General features: G+C 31.9%; 1 protein-coding gene across 2 annotated transcripts; it reads left to right on the plus strand.

Moving 5' to 3' along the window:
- The first annotated feature begins 1,457 nt into the window (after positions 1–1,457).
- On the plus strand, positions 1,458–22,442 carry ABCB25 (ABC transporter of the mitochondrion 3). 2 transcript variants are annotated; one of them, XM_020383032.3, is made up of 21 exons: positions 1,458–2,014; positions 2,330–2,566; positions 2,674–2,848; positions 3,330–3,391; positions 3,759–3,802; positions 6,903–7,005; positions 7,220–7,327; positions 8,000–8,083; positions 8,174–8,234; positions 9,166–9,311; positions 9,552–9,668; positions 10,085–10,170; positions 11,820–11,908; positions 14,198–14,253; positions 15,240–15,320; positions 15,406–15,471; positions 15,571–15,663; positions 17,584–17,648; positions 21,303–21,438; positions 21,792–21,964; positions 22,089–22,442. In XM_020383032.3, the coding sequence occupies exons 1-20, from the start codon at positions 1,721–1,723 to the stop codon at positions 21,933–21,935; spliced, it is 2,247 nt and encodes a 748-aa protein (XP_020238621.1). In that variant the 5' UTR covers positions 1,458–1,720; the 3' UTR covers positions 21,936–21,964; positions 22,089–22,442. The 2 variants fall into 2 exon arrangements, with proteins under 2 accessions (XP_020238621.1, XP_020238620.1); XM_020383031.3 differs by having other exon boundaries at positions 21,792–22,442.
- The last annotated feature ends 2,378 nt before the right edge of the window (positions 22,443–24,820 follow it).

A 24,820-nucleotide genomic window follows, 5' to 3' on the forward strand; every position in this document is an offset into this window, starting at 1 on the left:
ATAACCAACCACTTACCTTCAACACAGACGGAGAATGGCAAGGGGCTTCGTCCAGAACAAATTTGGCAGTGCTTCAACAATGACAACAACTACCTCTATTTATGGCTACAAAATCTCACCTCCACAAATGGTCATCGAAGAACGGTGCTTCAAACTTCTAACCCAAGGAACAAACAACCACGTACAATGCGCGTTTCCAAATTGAAGAAATACAAAAACAGAGCAGCTTCACGAAAAAGGAGAATGAAAACGAAAATCAAAACGAATTAAACTTCAATATTTTCAAAATAAAAAAGGAACAATTTTCAAACATGATTTTGTGAGTTCCTGAAGGTTGAAGATGAATGAGAGAATGGGTTTCTGAGTTCGTAAATTTCCAACATATGCGCGAATTTTTAAAAAATTTACAAATCTGACGTGATAATTTACGTGGAAAATGAGGTGGCCATTGTGTGCTAACATGACATACAACGTTGGGCGATGACGTGACAGTCTGTTTGCCACGTCATCATTTAACAGAGGAAACTAATGTTAGGTACTAATTTGAAAAAAAATATTAGTAAGGTAATTTAAACAAATTTTTTTTTAAAAAAAGTAGTAATCTGAAAATCGACCTAATTCGAGGTAGTTTAAACATATTTAAGCCTTTAATTTAATTATATTAAAGAATTTTAATATTTTTTATGTGTGATTATTTATTATAATTTGAGATAGAGAAATAACTTAATTATAATTATAATATAAAAAAATAATTTAAAAATATCATATTTTTTTATAAAAAATAAAAAATAAAAAAATTGACGGGTACGGGTACGGGTATACTCGATACCCACGAGGATGAGGATGATGATGAAAATCATATACTCGACAGGTATGAGTACGGGGACGGGGATGAGTTTGACTCGCGGGGACGGGGACGAGTATCATGAAACCCGTACCCGACCCGCCCCGTTGCCATCCCTAATTGAATTTGATGTAAAATATAAGTGATTGAATAAAGTAAATAAATCTCTCATATATATATATATATATATATGAGTTAATCACTTATACACTGCCCGTAAAGTTTTTTATATTAACAACTAATTATATCTTTTAATTGTGCCATGTCACTGGAAATACATTTACTTTTTACAGTAATATGACACAATTAGAAGATATAATTGATTGTCAGTATAAAAAAACTTTACACTGACAGTGTATATGTGATTAACTCTATATATATATATATATATATTATCACATATGGCATAATTGTATTTTTATGGGTATATGACATAACATGTTTAAATGCATGTAATTATTTTTTTAAAAAAATATAAAATTTATAAAATCAAATTGATATTTTTTTAATTAAATTTATTTATATTTAGTTCAACACTTCAACTAAAACAAAAAACTTTTGGAAATTCTCTCTTCCATTTTCAGAATTTAGAGTGAAAAAGCGTCTCTATTCCATTTCCCCTCATATTCATGCGGGAAATGAATAACGTGTGCATTAACTTCATACCAAAACACTCATTTGTTTTTCTAAATACAATAAGAATAAGGATGTCTCCCTCTTTCTCTTTTCCATCTAACGTTCTTCAATTCCAATCTCACTAGGGTTTGTTTCTAAACCTCCCGAATACGTCAAACTCGAGAAAGTTCTCTGCTTTGCTTCAGCCCCATTTGCAGAAGCCAAAGAAGAACACAAAAAAGCTTTTTTAAACAAAAAAGAATGCTAGCTGCTGCTGCTTCAGCTTCTCGGCACCTTCTTCAACGCGATGCCAACATCGGTGTTTGCAGTGGCAGTGGCAATCGAGTTCGCTCTCTTTTAACTGTTTCTGCCATCACCACAATATACCCAATTCGCACAAAAATATGTCACAGTTACGGTTATGGAATCAGTTTCAATAACCCAAGACACACAAAGTGCCCAAGTTTGCTTTTTGCTGTAAAGGGGTTCCTGTCTGATTCATCATCTTCCAGTTCTCCACATGGCAGAGTTCCCAGACCTCACTTACCACTCCCTGTTCGTTCAATTGCCTAACTTAGTCATTTCCCTTCAAAATTGAATGCAGTTCCTTATATTCTTTTGGTGTCGTTTTTCTATTAGAAATTAAGTTTTATCTCAGGAATCTACTTAATAATGGTTTTCATTAGAGATCAACATAGGTTACTGAAGTGAAACTCTAATTCTGATTGAAGAATAACATTGTAGCACCATAAGCGTCTAAGGAAATGCATATAAGTTTTGTCTTTTTCTTTGTTGGTTCTCTTGAATGAATGCCTGTGATTGGTTCAAATTGAATGGCTTTGATGCTGATTGTGGAATTGTGTGGAACAGAGTTCAACTGTGGATGGGCGAGCATTGTTCTCAACTTCAACTAAAGCTGATGATGGAAGCCAAAGTCAAAGCCAAAAGGCTGCTTCTTCCACCATTGCTAAACCATCCCCACCTCCGGGTGGGCAAGTTGCTGATGTGAAGATCCTTCGTACACTTGCTAGTTACTTGTGGATGAAAGATAATCTCGAATTTCGGTTTCGGGTTGTTGCTGCATTGGGTTTGCTTGTTGGGGCAAAGGTTAGTGACCTGGTTGATTATCAATCATCGTATTGTGCTTGTGCTGTAGTTAACTTGCTGATGCTGATCAGTGATCCTTGTTTGTGGCTGGGACTTGGTATTTTCAGGTCTTGAATGTTCAGGTTCCTTTCTTGTTCAAGCTTGCAGTTGATTCGTTGACGACTGCCACAGGGAGTGCTGGTGCTATTGCTTCAAATTCAAGTGGGCTGGCTCTTTTTGCAACCCCTGTGGCAGTGTTGATCGGATATGGGATTGCCCGTTCAGGAGCTTCTGCTTTCAATGGTATTTATCTACTTTTTTGTCTACCTGCTAAAGCTGGTCTTACCTTTGAGAGTGGCATTGTCAGGCTTTGCAATTTTAGAAGTAGACTAGGGGCGAGGATTAAATATGTCCTTATCTGAAACGAACTAATCTAATGCACAAAAGCAAAAGATACAGTGGTAACTAAGATATTGGACACGGCATCACCATTAAAACTGCCATAGATAGAATAGTGGAGAGGGCTTGAGAACATTTCCCTATCCCAAAGCAAATTAAAAGGAAATTGAAACAGCTATGCACCCTTAAAGATGCTGATGTCTCAGCAAACTAAATGTTAAGTATGATCCCACAGAAATAGCTCTTGAGCCAACTTGGCTTATTACCGGCCCCATCAGGATATTTGCATTAGAATTTTGATGTGGTTACTTTTATCTATATTTCTTTGAAAAAAAGGCATGGTTTTTCACAATTCATTTTTTCTGGATGCAACTACTTGTGGCAGAACTGCGGACCGCTGTATTTTCTAAGGTAGCACTGCGAACAATTCGATTAGTATCAAGGAAGGTATGGATGCTGCTTTCGTAGTTGTTTCAGTACATCTAATAAGACTAAGGATTTTAGTACATCTGTTTTTACTTTGTATTAATAGGTTACATTGATTTTGGATCTGGCTTATCTAAAATGATAGTGTATAAAGTGACAAAGTAATAGTGCATCCTGGCTTGTTTTAAAATGGGTTAATTTTATGAGGTACTTTAATTGAAATCAAGGGTAGATACTGTCTTCACAATTTTTTATTTGGGAGTCAAATCCAAGATTTTAGATTAAATTCTGCTTTTAAACAACTTTATTCCTGTCTTTTCAAAATCACCATTTTGTTGGTGATAAGATGTTAAAATACTCAATTTACACTGGTATCTGACTGTTGCAGGTCTTCTCACATTTGCATGACCTTGACCTACGGTATCATCTAAGGTATGTCTTGTAATATAATTAGTAGGATTTACTCCTATTAGGCTATTATTAGGAAGTTTTATAATTAGGCAAATTTGATTTGATTTTTACAGTTTTCAATCCCTTGTATGTCCTTAATTAGGTAAGATGGAGTTTATATATGAGATGTAATCATGTAATCACTCTGTAATTATCTGAATCAGATGTAGAAAATTGAACCTTTTTTTCCAAGTTGGAACCAAAGCTCCTGATCCTAGGGTGCTTTGCTTCTGTATCTAAATCCTAGCTGTCTTCATTGCAGCCTTAGTACCATAGCCATCTTCATTGCAGCCTTAGTACCCTAGCCACCTTCATTGCTGCCAATCCTGGTGTTATGAGCCAATTCTAAGACCTAAGTGGATAAAGAGATATATATTACAATAAGGGTATTAAAGAAATGACAATTAGAACCAGTTATGGTTTTGTTATTGCAATTTGGAAAAAAAATCTAGAAATTGTAGGCTTTTGTTATGCCTAGCTATTAGTTAGTTGCATAATATATCTGCTATGTATATGTAATACACCAACACTGAAAAGCAAGTAATGAATTAAAGCCTTGTTTTCCTTTCTCGTTTATCATCTCTTGCTTTCTGGTTTTTTTGGAGGTTCCTTTCCTTAAGGTAAGGTCCTATCATTTGGGGCTTTCGTTGAGAGCATGGTGGAGCCTACCATGGTTACCATTTAAAGTGGTTATGGTTATGCATGATATGAAGCTTTCCCACAACCTAATTCTTCTTCCCCAGCTATGCAACCCCTCATATAGGTATCAACAATACCCACATTACGTACTCCTATTATCAATATCCAGCTCTACATTATGTGGTTGATTTTGTGAGCACCTGGAACTGAGTGCTAGGCATGTTCAACATTGTGAAAACTTTTCATTCATCAGCACCACCTTCAACATCTTTAGTTTGTATGCTACCTGGAAACGATCCAGGAATTGACAAACTTCCCTTGACAACCAGCTCAATTGCCACAACAGCCTTGCTATTACTAATTGTATAGCTTCAATGAGAAGCTAAAGAGATTTGATAGAAAGGAAACATTGTATATCCTTGATATGAGTTTTTAATAGAAATAACAAAGGCCTATAAAGGTGTATACAATGGATTCAGTTTTAACAGAACTCTAACAGAAAAGCAACAGACTAACTAAAAGAGAAAGATACAATACATTAGTGCTCACAATAGAAGCCTGCACACCTGCACTAACAAACACTTAATATACTCTAATTTAGCCCCCTCAAGATGTAGGTGATTGAGCCATATTATGAAGTAGACACCTGCAGTTTGTCTCTTAGAAACTGAAAATGAGTGGGAGAGAGAGCTTTTGTCATAATATCAGCACACTGTTCTTCAGAGGGAAAATATGTAAAACCTTCAAGCTTTTGTTGATAACCTTTTCTCTAAGGAAGAAAAATCTAATTCTATATGCTTTGTTTGGGCATGAAGAATGGGATTACGGGAGAGTGTGATTGTGCTCATGTTGTCATAGTAGTGTTAAATTCCATCATAAAACTTATTCACATTAAGTGAAGTTGTCTAACAGATATATAAGTTGCACCTCAAGAATTGAGGCATGCGATGTGGGACTTTCCAACATCCTCCCTCCACAGTAGATGTTGGAAAGGGCTGATGTGGATTGCAAATTTACCAAAGTCAAAATCTTTCCTGATTTATAGGATATTTTTATTCTATTCTTTTGTTTCTATGATATTGTTACTTGGTTTTTCCTACATTTTTTAGAGATTTAATTTACTAAAGTAGCTCCTAGATTGTCTCCTAGAGATTATATATATTTGTATTCAATTTGTCAATGAGAACATATTGTTCACATGGTATCACAAGCTCTTGGTTCAAAAGGGAAAATCATGAAAGAAAACAAAATCTAATTTATTTTTTCAACCTTTATAAAAAATATGTTAAAACTTCTGAGGTTCACCATCATCTAACGCAATATCTAAATTAACCCAATCTTCATCCACCTCGGATATCAGTCATTCATTGCAGATCACCCAACACAAATTGAATGGATCAAACTTCCATGAATGGTTTTGGTCTGTTTTGTTGGTGATTTGAGGGAAAGGAAAAGTGTGATACCTAATTGTCAATGAAAGCAGAACATATTTCTTTCCAAACCCTCTGTAGTTCACAATGCTTGCTAGACCAGGCGATACCTACTAGAATAGGCGAACCACAAAGATGAACTATAGGCTCTGATACCATATTAGATTCCATCTTAAAACCAATTTACATTAAGTGAAATTGCCTAACAGATATATAAGCCGCACCCTAAGAATTGAGGTAGGCGAAGTGAGACTTTCTAACAAGTAGATATATGGAGATGGCACTTGCACTTTAAGTTCTGTCAACAAGGTTTGAACCCATAGTACATCAGCTGGTGTGGCAGCAAGACTACAATATTCAGCTCTAGTGCTGGACTGGGGTATGGCAGTTTGTTTTTGGGGTCACCAAGATATGAGATTAGGACCAAAAAAGATGCAAGATCTAGTGTTTGATCATCTTTTGCCGACTTAGTTAAGACAGATCAGAAAGTGCAGGATGAGTATCTATTGTTGTTCATTGCTTATCTTACCTTCTTTTGGACCGACATAGATTCTAATTGTTATTAAATCATGGATCATGAGTTGTGACTTAAATTCTCTTAGCCTTTTAAGAATTTTTCGCTAGTGTTTTAGTGAACTACCCGATTTAGACTAATGAACCAAATAAAATAGACTCATTGTATCATATATATATAAATATATACACACACACATATATATTCAATTTTGGTTTTACTTTAGGATTGAGGCTCCATAATAAACAAGACTCAGAAGGTTTGATTAAATTTAGAATTTTTTTAAAAAAATTATAGTTTCACCTTGGAATGCACCGAGGGTTTTTCTGTTGTTTTTATAATACTTTCAAAAGTTATTAAGGACCGAGAGTAAAATTCTGTATGTAGTCTGCTTGAGTGAATTGTGTGTATTCCTGCACTTAAGTAAAATCTCAGTTTTTGTGAGTGTTTGTCTATTGTTTAATTCTGTAAGTGTCTCACGTAGTTATTGTTTTCCCAGCCGAGAAACTGGTGCATTAAGTAGAATAATTGATCGTGGTAGTCGTGGAATAAATTTCATTCTCTCCTCTATGGTGTTCAATGTAGTTCCCACCATATTAGAGGTATGTCTCAGTTATTACCTTGTTGCTTAGTTCAATGATGTATTCCCCAATGTTGCTCACTCTTAAGCATAGAAGACTTATAGCAGGAATGAAATTTTTACTTGTGGCTTCCTGTTGTCTTTAATGATCTTTGAAAATTATTTTGTCATCCCAACTCTCGCTTCCTTTTTTTTTTTTGGCACAACTTCAGCAGATTTAACATGTATCCATCCAGATATGTTTGGTATCAGGTATACTGGCCTACAAATTTGGAGCTCCCTTTGCGTTAATTACTTCCTTATCAGTTGCTGCTTATGTTACTTTTACACTGACTATCACACAGGTATCATGTCTTGTACCATGTCTTGTACTGATCTAATTATATAATGTAGTTAAACTTGGAGTAATCTGGTACTCCCTTGTATTGAATGTTGGTCTTGTTATATATGTTAATGCCATTGCAGCAGCCTTGTACATCATTTCACGTCTTATACTTTCAGCCATTCGAATTGTGGAGGTTAAATGGTCAGGATCCCTGTGTGCAAAATTATCACTTCTCTTTTTCTTTTGTTCCTCCTAGTTTTTGGATAAGACTAAGAGGGATGGGATTGGTTTCTATATGAATAAAAAAAGGGGAAACCTAAAAGGAACATTATACACCAAATGAATGTGAATTGCCAAATCTTTCCCAAATCAGCTACTAAGCCAAAGAAGCCTCCTTAAAATGATGACTTGATGAGCCTTATGCTCCAACCGACTGCACTTGATTGTAGGCCTGGGCTGCACATTGCCATAAAAATTTAACCTCCTTACCACCAAAATCACATTTTGTAATTTTGCAATATTTTTATTTTTTGTATGAAGTAAAGTTTCAGTTCTTAGTAACAATTATTTCATTTTTGTAACTGGCCAACTAATAAGTTGGTAGGTTAAATGGATTTTAGTATGATACAGTGGATTTGTTGAAAATTAATTGATTATAGTATTCATTTACTTTCTTTTCTTGTTTCTTCAGTGGAGGACTAAGTTCAGGAAAGCCATGAATAAGGCAGATAATGATGCTAGTACAAGGGTTATTGATTCACTTATTAATTATGAGGTGAGCATATCAGTCATTAGTGCCAGTTTTTTTAATGTTATATACATTTTAGTGTTTTTATTATCGGTTTTTTTTCTTCTTGTTTTGTAGACTGTCAAATATTTTAATAATGAAGTTTATGAAGCTGATAACTATGACAAGTACCTAAAGAGTAAGTAATTGATTATTCTTGTTAAATTGGAAGTGTCTATTCTAATTGCACATATATTGATCAAGGAATGAAAATAAATTGCTATCAAACAGTAACTAGACACTATCACACTAGTATTTGTAGACCTTGTACAATTTGTTCTTTTATAAACTTTAGTATTGCTGTGTTAGCTATTTTTTGTGTTATGAGAATTAGGTATTAGTTTTTTATTCTGTTCAATTTCCTTGTGTTAGTAAGTTGATTTTCACTATATCTGCATTGCTTTCAAATAAATTTTCTTTTGGTGAAGACTGAAGAAAACTTGGTCAGTCAGTTAAATTTATCTTTTGATAAACTTACAACTACAAAGACAATGGCCTTTTGATCTCCTAAAACAAAGTATAAAACCTCTCAAGATTAGTTACATTGGTATTCACTTCGCTTATCAAATAAAACCTAGCATTCCTATTACAAATTCCACTAGAAATTTAAATCTAAATGCGAGCACAAAATATCGCAATGTCCATTCTGTCTTTCTTCTCCAATATTAATTTTTCTTATCAGAACTTCTTCAATACTGAATCAGTTAAAATTAAATATATGCTAGTTGCAACCACATTTCTATGGTGGTGTTCTGAATTGTGGAAGCTTCTATGTTATTCCTTTTTTTTTTTTAACCATGTCATTGGTACAGAATATCCACCGGCTTCACCTATGACTAATCTCCGTCAAGAAACTAGGCTGACAACCTTTAGTGGGATCTCCCCTCTCAATCGCATTTTTTCTGTGTTATTCCTTTGCTCCTTTGTTAATAAAGATTTCTTTTATTCCTTCTATTCCATTGTATGCTATCTTCTTAACTCTATTCTTTTAATATCTTATTGTATCAACAAAATGGCTATATTGGCAGCTTCTCTAATTTCATTTATATTTCTTCTCTTAATTCTTTCAGGGTATGAGGATGCTGCTCTGAAAACCCAACGCAGTCTAGCTTTGTTGAACTTTGGTCAAAATGTTATATTTAGTACTGCTCTTTCAACAGCAATGGTGCTGTGCTCTCATGGGATCATGAATGGCTCGATGACTGTTGGTGATTTGGTAAAGTTTTGTCAAATTTAATTCTATTTTGATGGTTGGATAGCTCGGTTTCATGGAAGTTTTTATTTGTTCTTTAATGTTTGTGTTTGCTTTCACATAAGGACCCCTTATCTTCCCATCTCTTTGTAATTATATTCTCTTTGTCATAATGAATTTCTTCTTTTCTTAAAATAATTTAAATTATTCTATCCATATTTAATAATTATTACCTGGATTATATAATCTAAATTCAATATGCAGGTGATGGTGAATGGGCTTCTCTTCCAACTATCTCTTCCACTCAATTTCCTTGGTAGTGTTTATCGTGAGACTATACAGAGTCTGGTTGACATGAAGGCCATGTTTCAGTTACTTGAGGTATCTTCCCTGTGCAATTTTAATTAATTATTTTGCTGTTAATTTTAAATGTTTATTATTGATCATTAAATATCTTTCTTTCACCTCAGTATGTACCATATATGAGTTCAAAACATGGTTTCTAGCATTTTTTGGCTGCATGGATAAGGGTGTAATTTCTTCTTATTTGAGTTAGTATTATATATTCCTAATTTCTATGTGGTTGTTTATTTCTTTGTATTGATGAATTTTTTACATTCTTATGAGCTTCATAGAGAAATTGCTAAAGAAAAATTTTCTGTTACTTTGTTTATAATGTCTGTACTGTTGTCTTCATTTATTCAAAGACATGTTGTCTAGGTATGTGATCATTCATGTTTACATGCAATTTTCTCTACCCGACTGATTCTTTGCTTTTTCTATAATCATTATTACAGGAAAGAGCAGACATCAGGGATAAAGAGAATGCAAAGCCTCTAAGATTCAACGGGGGGAGAATCCAATTTGAGAATGTACATTTTAGGTGCGAGATTGCCTCTTTTCTGCATAATGTGTTACCATTCGTATAAATTGACTTATGGCTAATATATATGATGAGATTAGTAGAGAGAGATTGATGAGGAGACAAATTTATGTTTGATGGCCTGCAACTAACTTGTGTTTTTGGTTCTCTCTGTATTTGTTCTGATTGAGCCCGTTAAAGAACAATTTGCTGTCTTTCTAGCTGATTTTTCAAGGTTCAACTCACCTAAAAGCTAAGCTTGGGAGCTATGTTATATCTCTAACATGTCCCCTCTTCTCTAGGATCCTCAATTAGAATTGTATCATCTACAAAAAGCACACATTTAGGGATAATATTTGTATATCCTTGATAGGTACATCCAAGATTATACTACCCTTGGGTCTAATTATAAGCAACAAATTAGATTTTTCTTTGGTCCTAATTAATTATGAGCAGCAATCATTAGTTTTTAAAGTTACTTAGGATTAAATTTCTTTTATACCTTTCATTTATTGTTAACTTTATTTTCTATACATTCATTTATAACTAACATTAAATATAACGACCATTAAAAGTAAAGGGCATATTTGGGATAAAACTTGAATTTGTGGAAAAATTAATTAAAAGTAATAGTGTTAATTACTTTTTCTGGTCTTGATGATTTGTCCTATGTTATTTATAATTAGGACTAGAGGTAGTATTAAACAAGGACTCAAGATTCCTAATCTAAATCTATCTTTACAGAAAAGTCTTACAGTCCGTTTGGTACATAGAAAACCAGGGAGGATAATCGAAATTTCAATTGTTTGGTATAGAACAAATGAACAGTGACAAGCAACGAAATAGAAAGAATCAATTGAAATGCATCACTAATTGATTGTTTTTGTTGTTTTTCACTGAGATACACATGTAAATCTGGTTTAATTGATTGAAATTTTGATTCAATCGATTAAATAAAAGGCTTAAATGTGTGTTTGGTCCCTAAAGTATAGTAGTTGTGCGATTTTAGTCCCTCAAGTATTCCAGTTGTGTAATTTTGATTATTTAGTTTTTAATTGAACAATTTTAGCTCCTCAAGTACTGCAATTGTGTGATTTTAGTCTCTCAAAAATTGCAATTATTCAATTTTTTACTTAATTTATACATATCAGTAATTTAGTAATAATAAATATATATCATTCAATTCATGAATTAAAATTATAATATATATATATGTAATATGCAATTTAAATAGGTCAAAAATTGTATAATTGCGATACTTGAGGAACTAAAATTCTTAATTAAAATTTAGAAGACCAAAATAGCACAATTGTGATACTTACTAAAATTTGTTCAATTAGAACTTTAGGGACCAAGTCGCACGATTGTAATACTAGATGGATCAAAAACGCAATTAAGTCTAAATAAAAAAGTTGCAATAGATTGTTTTTGTTGATTTAATTGATTAAATTAAAATTTGTAAATTATTTAATTTAAATTTCATTTTTTTTTTTTTTTTTGTATTTCTCTCTTCTTTATGTCTTTCCTATTTCTTCCTAATAAGTTACAGACTAGGTGGCATGAAAATTTGTATTTAATAAATTAAACATTTGCACCTCTATTAAAAAGATAACATTTTATTTTTGATTATCATTCAAGTGATTGTATGTTGATGCATGCTATCTCTTCAGCTACCTCACAGAAAGAAAGATACTAGATGGAATATCACTTGTTGTGCCAGCTGGTAAAAGTGTTGCAATTGTTGGGACTAGTGGAAGTGGTAAGGTTCAGCATGATAATTCTTTATTTTCTTTAATTATTTTACTTGCAAAGTTATTCTTAGATTGTTGGAGAGGAATAATGGAATTATCTATGATAGATTTTTACTCTTTATCACTATTTTGCAAATGGTTTTCACCTAGGTAATTGAGAATGACAGCTATCATGCTGCCATGCTCCACTCCCTAATTCTCACATTGCAATGTGTTTCATTTTTTGCAATCTGGAGTGCTACCACAGTGCCAAGGCGCAGCTCAAGTAGCAGCTACTATTATAACATTTGGATAAAACCAATTGATCATCTGGTTGTTGCAGATATTCTTATGATCCCTGTATAGATTGGGGAACTAATTGTTCACCGAATCAAATTCTGAAGTTCCCATCTCTGGTCTTAATCCAAACGCCATAGTGCCTGTTTGGAATTAAAGCACTGCATGCCTTCCGTAGCATACAACTAGATAGAGATTTAGGGTGTGCTGCAGTAGGTAGGTGAACTTGTGCTTTATCCAGGCTTTAAGCCCAAAAGGTTCTTGTGTGAGGGGGCATGTTGGAGATGTAATATAAAGTCATTTGTATGTATTCACCTAACAATTTAAGCTTTTGAGATTGTGGGTTCATGACACAACTATTTTTTCAAACACAGCCCTCCATTGGTACTTCTATTTTTTCCAGTTGCAGTGTTTAATATTCCAACTATTTGTAATTACCATTTCCTTTTCTACATTTAGTATCCTTAGGATTTAGTCCAAGAATGCTACACCTTTCCAACCAACATTAGCATATGTATGTGATTTTTTTGGGATTAACCGGCCATTGGATTTAGAAGGTGCTGACCTGCTGGTCCAGGAAGTTTCAGGTACATTTTCCCATCCAGACACTACCTTTCTCCAGTGGCCTTCTGCATGGCATGTGATGGAACAAACTCATCAAAATTTTCAGCAATTTCCTTTCCAGACGAATTGTATCCTGTGTTCTGGGATTCCACTCGAGCATAGGTCTGTTTGCTCCTGTGACAAAACTTCATCATTCTAAATTGTGTGGTTGGTAGGTAAATGTGATTTTGTTAGGATCCAATTGCAAGGTTTGGAACTTGAGTTTCACACTGAAAGTATAAGCTTCTAGTGTGGGGTTTATAAGACTGGGCTCTCCAACTACAACAGCTAGCTTTTGTAGTGTGGTTTTCCTATGTTTCTTACCAATTGATGGTAGGTTTTTTCATCATGTCTCTCATCTATGAACAAGCAGCGTGAGTAGTGATGCGCACATTGTCTTTTGCCTCAAAATAGTCAAAGGGATAGTGCACAACCATTGTGGAGTGTGGTGAGATGTTAGGATCCAATTGCAAGGTATGGGACATAAGTCCCCCATTAGAAGTGTGGGATTTATTGGGTAATGGATTCTCTAACTACAACAACTTACTTTTGTGGTGTGGTTGTCCCGAGGTTCTTATCAAATTTCTTCTATGTCAACAACAATCCCACCATAAGGAGTAGCTAGAGCATGGGTAATCTGTTTTTACTTCAGTGTTTCAATGCCTCAGTTTCCACTCCTAACTCCAACAAAGTCCGCCATTGGTTCCATTTTTTTCAACAGAAAATTCGTTTGCTGCCTGCTTCTTCTGTCTTGCCTTTTTTAGGATCCAATTGCAAGTTATGGAATTCTAGTGTGGGGTTTATAAATCCTTGGGCTAACTACAACAACTAGCTTTCATGGTGTAGTTCTCCCTATGTTCCTATTAGTTCTTTTTGGGTCATTTTGTTGAATAATGGATGGTGCTAATGCATGTGTTGTGGAGGCCACCAATTAGGAATCAGGTGGGAGATCATGGGTTAAAACCCGTTCATGCATTGCACCTCTCCATAGGATTTTTCAGCTGGTAGTTGGTATGTGGTGGTCCTTCTGGCCATTTCAACAATTCTTAGTTGTTCTAGTGGTATATGATCTCAATTTTTTATTATAGAGAATTCATTGCATTTTGTTTTGAAGTTTTGGCTGTTATACTTAATTACAACAATAACTACCAACTAGTTGGGAGAGAAGTTTTCCTATTTTTTTGCCTCGCCAACCTCATTTGAACACAATCTTTCTCTTTTTAAAGGATTTCCCTATGATATATGAAATTTAATAATCTTTAGTTCTTGTATGGCATACCGACTTCTAAAATATGAAATGTCTCAGTATTCAAATTTAAATATAGTTTTCTGTTGTATTTTCTGGATTTTGAATATGATCTGGTCTATGTTTATACACATTCATTTCTGATGTGTTTTACTTTTGTGTTTCTTGACAGGAAAATCAACCATTCTTAGATTGCTATTCAGGTTCTTTGATCCTCATTCTGGAAGTGTAAGATATGAAACAATTGATCTACTCTGTAGCGAGTTTAAGCTATATTGCCATGATATATTTATTCTCTGCTCTATAATAACACCTGTATTATATGGCTCTACCGGTATGTTTATTATTGGGAAAAACCCGAGTCCCACATCGACTAGAGATTAGGCAATTGAATAGTATATAAGTGAAAAGCAACCCTCACCTTACAAGCCGGTTTTGTAGGGTTGAGTTAGGCTTAATCCACTATTCTAACATGGTATCAAAGTCATTTAGATCCACTTTAAAAATGGGCCACGCACCATTGATGCATGCCTCATAGGTATGAGGGGGTATATTTGGAAAAACCCAAGTCCCGCCTATCCTAGATCATTAAAAAAGGGCCACCCACCATTTATCCACGTACCAAGCCCAATAGTGCTGGACGTGAGGGGGTGTATTGGGAAAAACCCGAGTCCCACATCGACTAGAGATTAGGCAATTGAATAGTATATAAGTGGAAAGCAACCCTCACCTTACAAGCCGGTTTTGTAGGGTTGAGTTAGGCTTAATCCACTATTCTAACATTTATAAACTTTATATATTAAAATAAACAATATAAATTGAAGTTAATTTGGTTACCTAATTATCTATCAGTACATGGCAAGTGATGAAGCTAAATGTTGGTTGTGTTTGTTGGATTTATATTTCATTGTGACATAAAGAACACTATTGCAGCATAATTCAAGATAAGCATGTTTAAGTATACAAATCAGTGATCCTTGGCATGGAATTTGTTTTTCAAAATGCATAACCTGGAAGCTAGATGTTGCATCTATCTACTAGAAGTACTTTTGGAAGTTTCTCTACTGGAAAATACTCTTTATTTCAGTAGAGAAGCTCTCAAAAGTATTTCTAAGCTTGTATCCAAACATTGCTTAAAGCTTGGTTGTTGTCTTTTATCATTAAGTTGACCATTGCTTCTCTCACATTTCTCATTTTTGTCTTGTACTTTACAGATAAAAATAGATGATCAAGATATTCGAGATGTAACCCTTGAGAGTTTGCGGACATCCATTGGTGTTGTTCCACAAGATACTGTAAGTAGAACAAAGCACCCATCTCTACAATCTCATTTCATTGCCTGTGCTAGATCAGTTCTGAAACCTGAGTGATTGTCGACAGGTACTTTTCAATGATACAATATTTCATAATATTCACTATGGTCGGCTTTCTGCAACAAAAGAGGAGGTAACTTCTGTAATGTTGTACCTCTGGTTGCTTCTTCACCTTGCAAATTTCTGCTGTTAGGTTCCAAGTTGTTCTTATCTCATTACTATATGGATACAGGTCTATGAAGCTGCTAAGCAAGCAGCAATTCATGACACTATCATGAGTTTTCCTGATAAATTTTCTACTGTTGTGGGAGAGCGAGGGCTCAAGGTAATAGAAATCCCATTTATTTTAATTATGTTTCTTAGTGTTGTGTTTTTGGGTGATTATTTGTTCAGGGTAAGAAAGGGTATGTGATTGCCAATCTCAAATCACTAGAAGAGACACCCAATATAAATGTATTGAGAAAATTCATGTTATTTGCTTATATAATGACAAAATTTAATTTAAAACTGACCTAAATGCAGTCTGTAAATAAATTAGAAAAGTTCCTTGTACTGGGTGAAAGATGTGGCCAAATTACAATGATGGTAAAACACTGGGATTTTCATTAAAACAAAAGACTGCATTTTTAAAAGATTAAATTAAATTACTATATGTATGCATGCACAGAACCATGCATCAAATGTATTCTCTCTCAACACTTACGATTCATCAAACTTCAATTTTTCTCAATTCTCATGCTTTTTAGACAATCATGAACAATTTGATAGTTGCAAGGATTAAAAGTGAAGACCCTGTTTACTAGAATTTGCCTGAGGACCAGTTTTGAAAATTGCTTGTCTGTCTATCTTTGAGTACAAAGTAATTTTAGTCATCTTACATCCTAGTTTGTTCTGCATAATGTTGTCTTGCCATATATGATATATGAATGCGTGCATTTTTAAGTTTTAGTTACAAATGTCAAACCTGATTTTTATTAGTCTCAACCAGATTGTAGATTGGAAGCTCCCCATCTAAGAATTGAGATTTTTAGTTTGAAAGTATTGTAAAAACCTACACTTTTAAGATAAATTAAACTTCAATCCCATGTAGTTATAACACTTTTTCATCTCTAAACCCCCCTTAAGTTTGGGTTAATATGAAAAATGCCATAACCACAGTTAAACTAACGGCTATTGGCTAATAATCCTTACACTGTAATTAAATTAAATGAAGTGGGGAAGGTTAAAACTTTTCACTTTAATTTAAAGCCATTATTAATTAGCCTAATACTGTAATTAAATTAAACAATTTTGAGAAAATTAATTCTTTCCACTTTAATTCAAACTTTGTGAGGGTTTTCTTTTTTGGTAAAGATATGAAAGATTACAAAGATGGTCCTAATGAGAATTGAACCTAGGTCCTCATATTTCTAACTACTCCAACCCCTCCCCACCCGACTAACTTTGTGGGGGTTTAGTAACACTAAATAATGTTTAGGGTTAAGTTGAGAAAGTGTTAAACTTCAGGGAAAAGTGTAATTTACCCTTTTTCCTAAATAAAATCTCAATCATCAATCACATTCAAATCTTTGCTGCATCCTAATCATGATGCTTGAGATATAAAATATGGCAAAAATCAGTGAGTATATTCTCAGCTGATGTATTCTGTGTGTATATGAGAGAGGTCTGAGCTAGTACAATCAAGGGTACAATCAGAGAAAAAAGCTACAGCCTGACTCCTAAACCATAAGCTAGATACAACAAAAGAACAGCTTTATAAAGCTGTACAACAGATAATAACAACTATTTTAACAATGATGAGAAGCCAAAGTTTTTGGCAAATTCATGATTAGTAAATCCCACGAAAATTAGCAGCATGTTTAGGTTAGATTTATGTGGTATTAGATTTAGAATCATGTTTAATGCCCAAACATGCATTGGCTTCCATGCCAACAGAGTTTGCTATTTGCGTAAATTACATTCATTGTCCTCCAAGGTTATTTTCTCGAGTTCAACATTATGCAATCAATTTTAATAACTGACTCATTAATTTTTAAATAATGTCCCAGTTGCTTGTCACTGATATTCTTTGCTGGTAAATTGGTTTCTGTTGTCCTGTCAGTACACTTTGATACTTTTGGTGGGTGATGTCTACCTAGGAAAATACAATCCTGGGTACACTTACATTACGAAATTTCTCTATATGAAATTAAAAGTTTACAATTACAAACTCTTACATGTTTAAGTGAATGGCCTTTTTAAACAGTTAAGTGGTGGTGAGAAGCAACGTGTTGCCCTAGCTCGTGCATTCTTAAAAGCACCTGCAATACTGTGAGTATTCTAATTATATTATCTACTTGAAACCTTTTGTTGTGTGTAGCATTCTATTTTAAATTTACCGACTTCTGGCCGAAAATGAATAAGAGGATCTTCATGGAATGATAAAAGAATTAATGAATGGCTACTTTCCAAAGATGGTTTTATTCCCCATCCTAAGGCGCGTGCGTTATGACGGTGTGGCCGTGTGGGTGTAGTTTGGGATTTGTAAACTCTAATATCTTATTAGGTCTTAATGGTTTTTTCTTTTAAAAGCACATCTTTCTTATAACTGAAGTCCACTATTAAATAAACCACTAGAGTTAGCCTAATGATTAAGGAAAGGGGTTGAGATAGATGTGTGAGGACCTGGGTTTGATAGTTATTACTATCTTTATAATCTTTCTTATGGATAAAAAAGGAAGTTATTAAATTATCTAAATGCCTTATATTTTTTTATTAATTATTTCTAATTTAGCGAGATGCTATCACTTGTGTTTTAATTTTGACCATTCATGCTAAGATCTGATGGTTGATATTTATTTCTCTCACTCATAAAAAAAAAAATAACTCCTCACTAGATACATCCCATAAATATATATATATATATATATATATATATATATATATATATTTATATATTTATATATTTATATATATATAGAGAGAGAGAGAGAGAGTCCTGCTAAATTATTTTTTTATATTCTTATTTTTACACATTTTCCCTTCTAATTTATGTTGTTTATGATTTACGTCAACTTAAGAAAGGTTAAATTAAGACCCTTTAGTTATAAATTCCTTAAAAATTTCCTTCTAATTTGAAAATCTTGTAATTAAATCCTCCACCTACTATAGTCGTTAAAATTCCATTAGTTTATGCTGATTAGAAATTGTGAGATAACGATTACCTTTTAATATGCTAATCATCCTTTTTATTTTCATTTGTTTTAATTGCTTCTAATTAAATATCTAATTTTAATATGCTAATTACACCAAAATTTAGGATTTAAACTTTATCTTAGTTTTTAATCTCTTTAATATTTTTTCAATTTACATCTATTCATAAAAACTAAGAAAAAGATCTGCATAATTTAAATTTTAATTTAATATTTCAGTCTGTGCAATACACTAAATAAATGTCTTTTTTAAAATATAATATATATGCTTAAAAATATTTATTTATTACAAATTTTAATTATAGTATAATTTAAACATTCAAAAAATATTTATTTATTATTATTTTTTTTTTGTAAAGATAGGAAAGATTACAAAGATGGTCGTAATGAGAATTGAACTTAGGTCCTCATGCTTTTAAGCCCTCCCCACCCAACTACTAGGCTAACCCTAGTGGTTCTTATTTATTATATTTATATAAAATAAATAGTTATCATGTACATTGCGCTAAAATACTAGTTAATTTTTAATATTATAGCTTGTCTACATGTAAATTAAACTCATGGAATTCATAAAATAATTGAAATTAGATACCAAGTCAAATAGGAAACTAAATAAATCTTACTGTAGGTGGTTTGAATTTCATAATTTTTCAAAATTAGACTCAACATATTAGTAAATACATCAATTGTCCTGAAGAAGGATATCGAAGTTTTGAATTTCAGAAGTTGGACAAATCCAATATGGGAGATTCTACGGCATTTTCTTCTAGTAAATAGTAATTTAGTATGAAACTAAAAAGTATCACTGCAGATAGTTTGAATGTCATAAGATTTCAAAATCAGATTCAACATACTAGGAAACACATTAATTGTCCTGAAGAAGGATATTGAAGTTTTGATTTTCAAAAGTGGCACAAATTAATATGGGAGATTCTGTTGCATTTTTTTTTCTAGTAATTTATTATTCTTTTATCAAGTAAAGGAAGAAATGAAATAAAGGAGAGACATTAAACTCATGAAATTCCTAAAATAATTGAAATTAGATACCAAGTCAAAAATGAAACTAAAATATTACCGAAGATAGTACGATTTTCAAAATCAGATTCAACCTATTAGGAAACACATCAGTTGTCCTGAAGAATGATATTGAAGTTTTGAATTTCAAAAGTTGGACAAATAAATATGGGAAACTCGGCAAATGAGGGAACTAATCGATAATAATAAGAAAGAAAATCAAGCTAATGGATTTCGTAGGGGCAGAATTCAAAATTAGCTATTCTACAAAATAAAACAGATATTTAATGGGGAAAGATATTAAGCATAAAAAGCCTTGAAGAAATAAAATGAATCAAATATTCAGCTAATTTTGAAAGAGTAAATTGTTTTATTTTATACATAAATAAAATTATTCTAGAAAGGAGTAAAGGGTATAAGAAAAAATAGGGTAAATATCCTTAAAATTTTCAAGGATTATATTCATAAAAAAAGACTCAAGTATCATTCTACATAGCTGTTGAGGAAACTTCCTCAAAGAAACCATATCTGGATTCCCAAAGCCCAAAAGAGATATCCTAAGGATGTACTTAAAGAAATAAGAAAAATAAAAATCAGAGAAGGGGATAATCTTAATCTTATTAGACTCGTTATTATTCGGGCTCAACTATATTCTGTGACCCAAGTTGCATATGGATATAGGTACAAGTCTGGTATGGAAACAGTATGGCAAAATTTCTAAAATATATGATATTGTTTCAATGGGATATTTTAAATGAAATCATAAAACCATAAGGAATAAAGTACTTAAATAATAAGGTAAACGAATTTTTGTAATGTTCTTACCCAAGTAAGCAAATATATTTAAAGGCACAGGTTTTGAAGGGAGTGAAATAGTAATTTGTTGTTTAGTGGCACACCAAACCACTGGATGTGTACCCAATAGGAGTTCTGCGACAGTTTAGGAGTACCCATGTATCATAATCTGTGAGAATACCACATTCAAACCCTGAACTTACTGAAATTCACTTACTGCATTACATATATAGTTGAGTGGTGCACCTAATTTCATCCCTATGTACTTGCCATGTCCTTAGTTCACCATTTTCCTATTAACTATAAATAGACTTTGTAAGACATGCATAAGGGAATATTGAAATTGTGACTTGATTTATTTACTTAAATTTTTCGGTTTATAATAATATTTTGAATGTGTTATCTGATTAAAATTATAAATATGAATATGATGAATAACCTATAGGTCCTACTAAGATACTATCTTTTCTCCTAGTTATAAGCACATAGGACAAATCATTAAGATTAAGAAAAGTAATTAAATTGGTTGTTTTTAATTAATTCTGTCATAAATTCTAATTTTATTTCAAAGATACCTTTGTTTTAAGTGGTTATTATATTTAATGCTACTTATAAGTGAATATATCGGAAATAGAGTTAGTGATTAATTAAGAGTATAAAAGAAAGTTTTCCTTAAGTAACTTATAAAACTAATGATTGTTGCTTATAATTAGGGTTTAGGGGTAATAAACTCTAACTTGTTGCTTATAATTAGGACCAGAAGCAGTATTATTATGTACCTTAGTGGTCATGTTGCATAACTAATCTAACAATTTGATCTAAATTCTAAATAAGATATATTTTGCCACTCTTCAGTCATGGATGATCCCTGTGATCCAGAACAAGTAATATAGAATAAATAAATGTTTGTCAAGTTTATTTTAATTTCTTGCTTTCCTTTGCCGTTGTCCTGTGTTGCTCTTAGGTTGTGCGATGAAGCTACTAGTGCTCTTGACAGCACAACAGAAGCAGAGATTTTAAGTGCGTTAAAGTCAGTAGCACGTAATCGGACTTCCATATTCATTGCTCACAGGCTTACCACTGCAATGCAGTGTGACGAGGTAAACTTTATCTATCTAGTTTTATGTCCTTAAGCGGTACTTAGTTCGTAGATTCTATATATAAATGTTTCAATGCGTACCTAACAAATTTTATCCAAGTTTACATAAATACCTCCAGAACAGTTACTATTTTTGTTTCTAATAGTAATCCAAATGTTGGAGTTGGACACGTCATTACAATAAAGCCAAGAAAGTATAAAATAAAAAATAAAAAAAAAACATTTTTCTAACAGTAGATTTATGATGAACCCAAAATCATCCTTACTGTAATTAACATCTTATATTTTGTGGTATGTATAACTTGGTTTGACATTACGTTATTTACATTAAAAGAAATTTTTGCCAATGTTCAGATCATTGTTTTGGAGAATGGGAAGGTGGTTGAGCAAGGACCCCATGAAGTGCTCTTATCAAAAGCAGGAAGATATGCACAGCTGTGGGGACAGCAAAATAACACGATTGATGCAATTGATACAGCCATCAAGCTGGGTGCATAAAAATGATAAAAGCCTCTCCCTTCCTCTTGGTGAGAAAAAGAAAAATTCATAATACAATGTGAATAGCGCATGTATTTAATTACAATTTTGAACTTTAGTTAGTGATTATTGTTATAAGTTTTCTTTAGCCTATGTTACATTTTGTGTTGTTAGATTGACCAATATGAATGCATAGATCATATGCCGGGTCATACATCAGGGAAATATCAATTTGCGTTTCATGGTGATGAATTTTGATAAATTCTTTGTACCCACATATGCAAAGTCCTCGGTGTAAACACTGCTACACATCAGTCCAAGATGAATGAGGTTGGATGAGCTTTCTGCGGACTATTGTTGGAATTTGATTATAGATTGTGGAGTATGTATTGTTCCATAAACTTAAGCACTTTAGAAGCGATTTCTTGTACATTTTCTTTCAAGCACTTTTGTAGTGATACAGTATTCTTGAAAAAAATGCTTTTCTGCTTAAGTGATTTGTTCAATGGGATGCTCTTTTTTTAACAACACTTGTGAAAAGCTAGATTTAGAAATTCAGCATAGGGGATGTGAACATCTATCATTTTGTAGTCCTAGTAAAGCACGTGTAATTATAATAACATCAAACGTGGACTAGTAAATGTGATACCTCGGTCAAATGCAAATTCCTTTTTATGACATTATAATCCTTATTTTAAATATTCTTTGTGCCTCGTTGAGATTCAAGAATGCAGTCGAGTGAATTTTATTTGGAGGTTAGAAGCTGGTTTAATTGCATTTTTAATTTTGTAGGCATCACAATTGTGTGGTTCTTCAAATTCTAATTGTGTTAATTGAGTCTTTCAAGTTTTTTCCTATTAAAAGGGTGTGTATGTAATTATTTTAATAATTGATAATTTATAATCAATTTTTGTTGTAATCAATTTTAATTAGAATTAATTGTTATTGGTGCAAGTTTGTAATCTGGTTTTTCTGCTATCAGTAAAGAATCAACCATCGTTATTAAGTAATTAGCATTCTGTCTGCTAAAAAAATCATTTATTTTTTCAAGCAATCCAACTCAACTGTAAATGGTTGAATTGGGTTGAGTAATTAGATTAATTAATTAAAATATTTATGTATTGTAAAACTTTGAAAATGAAATAAAATAAAAATATATAATTAGTTAAAATTTTATTACGTGTTTCAAACAATAACAAATAACAATTATAAATGACATGTGATATGGTATATGTTCAAACAGCACTAACAAAAAAATACAATAATGTCCTAAACAAGTAATAAAAGCAATACTAAGTCACAAATAATTATTCGAATTACAGAATAAAAATTAAGGAACTGAAACTAAAGAAGTGATTATGAAATAGAATTTTTGTTCTTTGATTATTAAATAATTAACTTAAGTCTTAATTCATTAATCATGAATGTTACTGATTATATGTTACGTCATGTGTATTTTTAGACAATTAATATTTTTTTATTATTAAATTTAAGTTAGGTTGAATCTGGTTAATCAAACTAAAAAGCACTTTAATATAGTATAATTTTGATCAATTATTACATCAATCAAAATTTTTTAATTAAATGATATTTTCTCAAAACTCACAATTAGATTGAAAGTTCTTTTCACCTAAATCATATAAACAAAAATTTATATTAATCCAAAATAATTTAATATTTTATTTATATAAATCAAAATCAACATAATACATATTTTTTAAAATATACAAAAATATAAATAAGTTGATTACCTTCTTATTATTGTAGGTTTTTAACAAAATTTGGCATAAATATTCAAGACAATATTATAATTCAACGGTTAGATAGACAAAATTCACTTTTTAAATAAAGTTATTAAGAGGTGTAACTTTTACAATTATTACATTGCTTGACAATTTTATACAAAAAGTGAATTTACCAATCCAATCGTTGAATGAAAGTTTCTTTTACATAGATCATATATATGTACAAAATTTATTTTAGTTTAAATTTATTTGATACCTTATTCACACAAATCAAAATTGACATAATATATATTTTTAAAATATACTAAAATATGAATAATTTAATCATCTTCTTATTGGTATCCAATTTTTAAAAAAATTGGCATATGCATTGATAATATAAAGTTATAATTCAATAGTTAGATTGCTCAAATTCATTTTTTTTATGTTGTGTTATAGTGTAATAGTTGGTTAAAGTTACACCAGTATAATTTGATTCCTTTCCATATATGTATGAGGAGGAATCCGCTTGCTTCAAGAGTAAGTCCACTTAGACTTCACTCAATAAATCATGTTTTGCATAAGATTTTAATAATCCAACTACTAAATTAAAAATTCTTAATGCATAAATTAAGTTTGTAAATTTTTTAAAAATTTGAAAATTATTTGATACTTCGTTTCATTAATTCAAATTAACGAATAATCATAAGAGTATTTTACACGTTGATTTGAATTAATATAATAGAGTATCAAATAATTTTTAATTTTAAAAAAAAATTGTAAACTTGATTTATGCATTAATAATTTTTAATTTAGTTGTTGAATCATTAAAATTTTATGCAAAATATGAATTAATGAAAGAGTTATAAAGATAAGGAATGATAATTTTGTCATTAAAAAATGTTTAATAAAATGTCATGTTTCATTTCAGTTGGTTCCATCTTTTTTAGAGAATAAAAATGTTCTAGTATTTTAATCATGTGCTTTGTTCTTTCTTCTTTTAATTTCATCAAACCGGAAACATAACTCATATGTCACGTCCTGTCCCGTTCTAACATGTATTCCAAACGTTACCTTATTTAAGTAAGTGAATTTCTTTTCTATATTTATGTATTAGCTTGTCAAAACGTGTGAATTATTGCATTTTTTTGTTACTTTTAATTTTTGTCAATTTAATTCATA

Source organism: Cajanus cajan, chromosome 9, assembly GCF_000230855.2.
Source record: "Cajanus cajan strain Asha chromosome 9, NIPB_CcT2T_4, whole genome shotgun sequence".
Taxonomy (NCBI): domain Eukaryota; kingdom Viridiplantae; phylum Streptophyta; class Magnoliopsida; order Fabales; family Fabaceae; genus Cajanus; species Cajanus cajan.